This window comes from Cyprinodon variegatus, unplaced genomic scaffold (assembly GCF_000732505.1).
Source record: "Cyprinodon variegatus isolate N-32 unplaced genomic scaffold, C_variegatus-1.0 Scaffold186, whole genome shotgun sequence".
Classification (NCBI taxonomy): Eukaryota; Metazoa; Chordata; class Actinopteri; order Cyprinodontiformes; family Cyprinodontidae; genus Cyprinodon; species Cyprinodon variegatus.
Genome location: NW_015150639.1, coordinates 1,158,556 through 1,159,902, shown reverse-complemented (window position 1 = coordinate 1,159,902; position 1,347 = coordinate 1,158,556). Strand labels below are relative to the sequence as shown.

At 36.0% G+C, this 1,347-nt stretch overlaps 1 protein-coding gene across 2 annotated transcripts in view; it reads right to left on the bottom strand.

Moving 5' to 3' along the window:
• The window catches only part of mmel1 (membrane metallo-endopeptidase-like 1), a 29,234-nt gene that overhangs the window by 12,140 nt on the left and 15,747 nt on the right, over window positions 1–1,347 (bottom strand). The window contains exons 12-14 of one of the 2 annotated variants that reach the window (XM_015379125.1): window positions 857–993; window positions 670–763; window positions 462–590 (exon numbers count right to left, since the gene is read on the bottom strand). In XM_015379125.1, coding sequence (XP_015234611.1) covers window positions 462–590; window positions 670–763; window positions 857–993 — 360 coding nt within the window. The remainder of the gene's footprint in view (window positions 1–461; window positions 591–669; window positions 764–856; window positions 994–1,347) is intronic. The other variant, XM_015379126.1, reaches the window with a different exon arrangement.

The window sequence follows — 1,347 nt, the reverse complement described above, 5'->3', positions numbered from 1 at the left end:
ATTATCAGACTGGCTGAATAGACGAGGTCAATTTTTTTTTCTGTTAAGAACCACACTAAAGTTTATTCATATGTCCATGAGGAGCAACTGGTTTACACTAAATTAAAATTAGACTCAAAATGGATCAAACTGATATTTATGAAGGAATTTATGGGATTAGGGTGGTGCTAAGATCCATAGATGAATTTAGATTAATAAAGAGTACTTTTACCATCTCAAATTCGGTTTCATTTGTTTTGTTTTCATATGAAAACTTAGTATATGTTTTATTGGTTTTTGGTATGCGGTAGGTAAATAATCTAACTGTATTTACTCATTTATTATGGCTTAATTTCTACTTGACCAAGACAATATATAAAGATTCACATGTTGAAAACAGACTGACTTCAGACTTATGGAAATGTCAGCGCTTTAACATATATAAACTGATGCAACTGCAGAGGAAAGCCTAAAACACTTACCATTCGTTTACTTTCTCCTGCAAATGTTTCATGCACATACAGAGCTCCAACAGCGTTCTCCATACTGCTCTGAACATAGCGGACGCATTCCCTCCACCAAGCGTCCTCCACAGTGGTCCCATATAAAGCCTGAGTAAACATGCACATAGTTAGCTTGTGTTGGAGCAAGCTTTTCTGAATCTGCAGCGTGAAAATCTATTGTTTCAACCTTTCTGTAGCGAGCCCTGGCATCTTTGAAGCGGCGGCTCAAGCTATTAACTCTGTCTGTGATGAGCTGCCAGGTAAGATAGTTTTGCATAGTTCTGCAACATCAAGAAAAGGTTTAATTTGAATTGTTCTGATGTAATTTTTTTTTTCCATATTTATGTCTCTTCAGGAAATGTGAGTGCACTAACCTAATACTGTGTCTGGAGAGGACATCATTCATCTTTTCCAGGTAGGGAGAGCTGTACACAACAACCTCCTCATCAAGCTTGATATCGATGGACACAGTCGACAGGACGCCTTTTATAAACCGTGTCCAGTTAAAACCCTAAAAAAAGATAATCAATTTGAATTTTTGTTGCTCTCATATTCTAAAAATACATGTTCAAAGTTATCAGTTACTCCAATCTATTAACGGATAACTTTATCTCTAGCTTTAGCCTCACAATAAGATATTTTCAATCTTTAAAGACAATCACTAGATATTTAGTTCCCAAGACCACCTGTTTTAAATGTCACTACACTTTAAAAGCCAAAGGAAAGTAAATATATTCAGAGTATTATGGAGTTTGTTCTTATTTTTCGTTTTGCCTGTAAAGACCCAGTCACAACTTGACGATTTAGTACAGCGTATGCCTGATGTACGAAGAATCTGGCAAAAACAGCGGCATACTTTGGATAA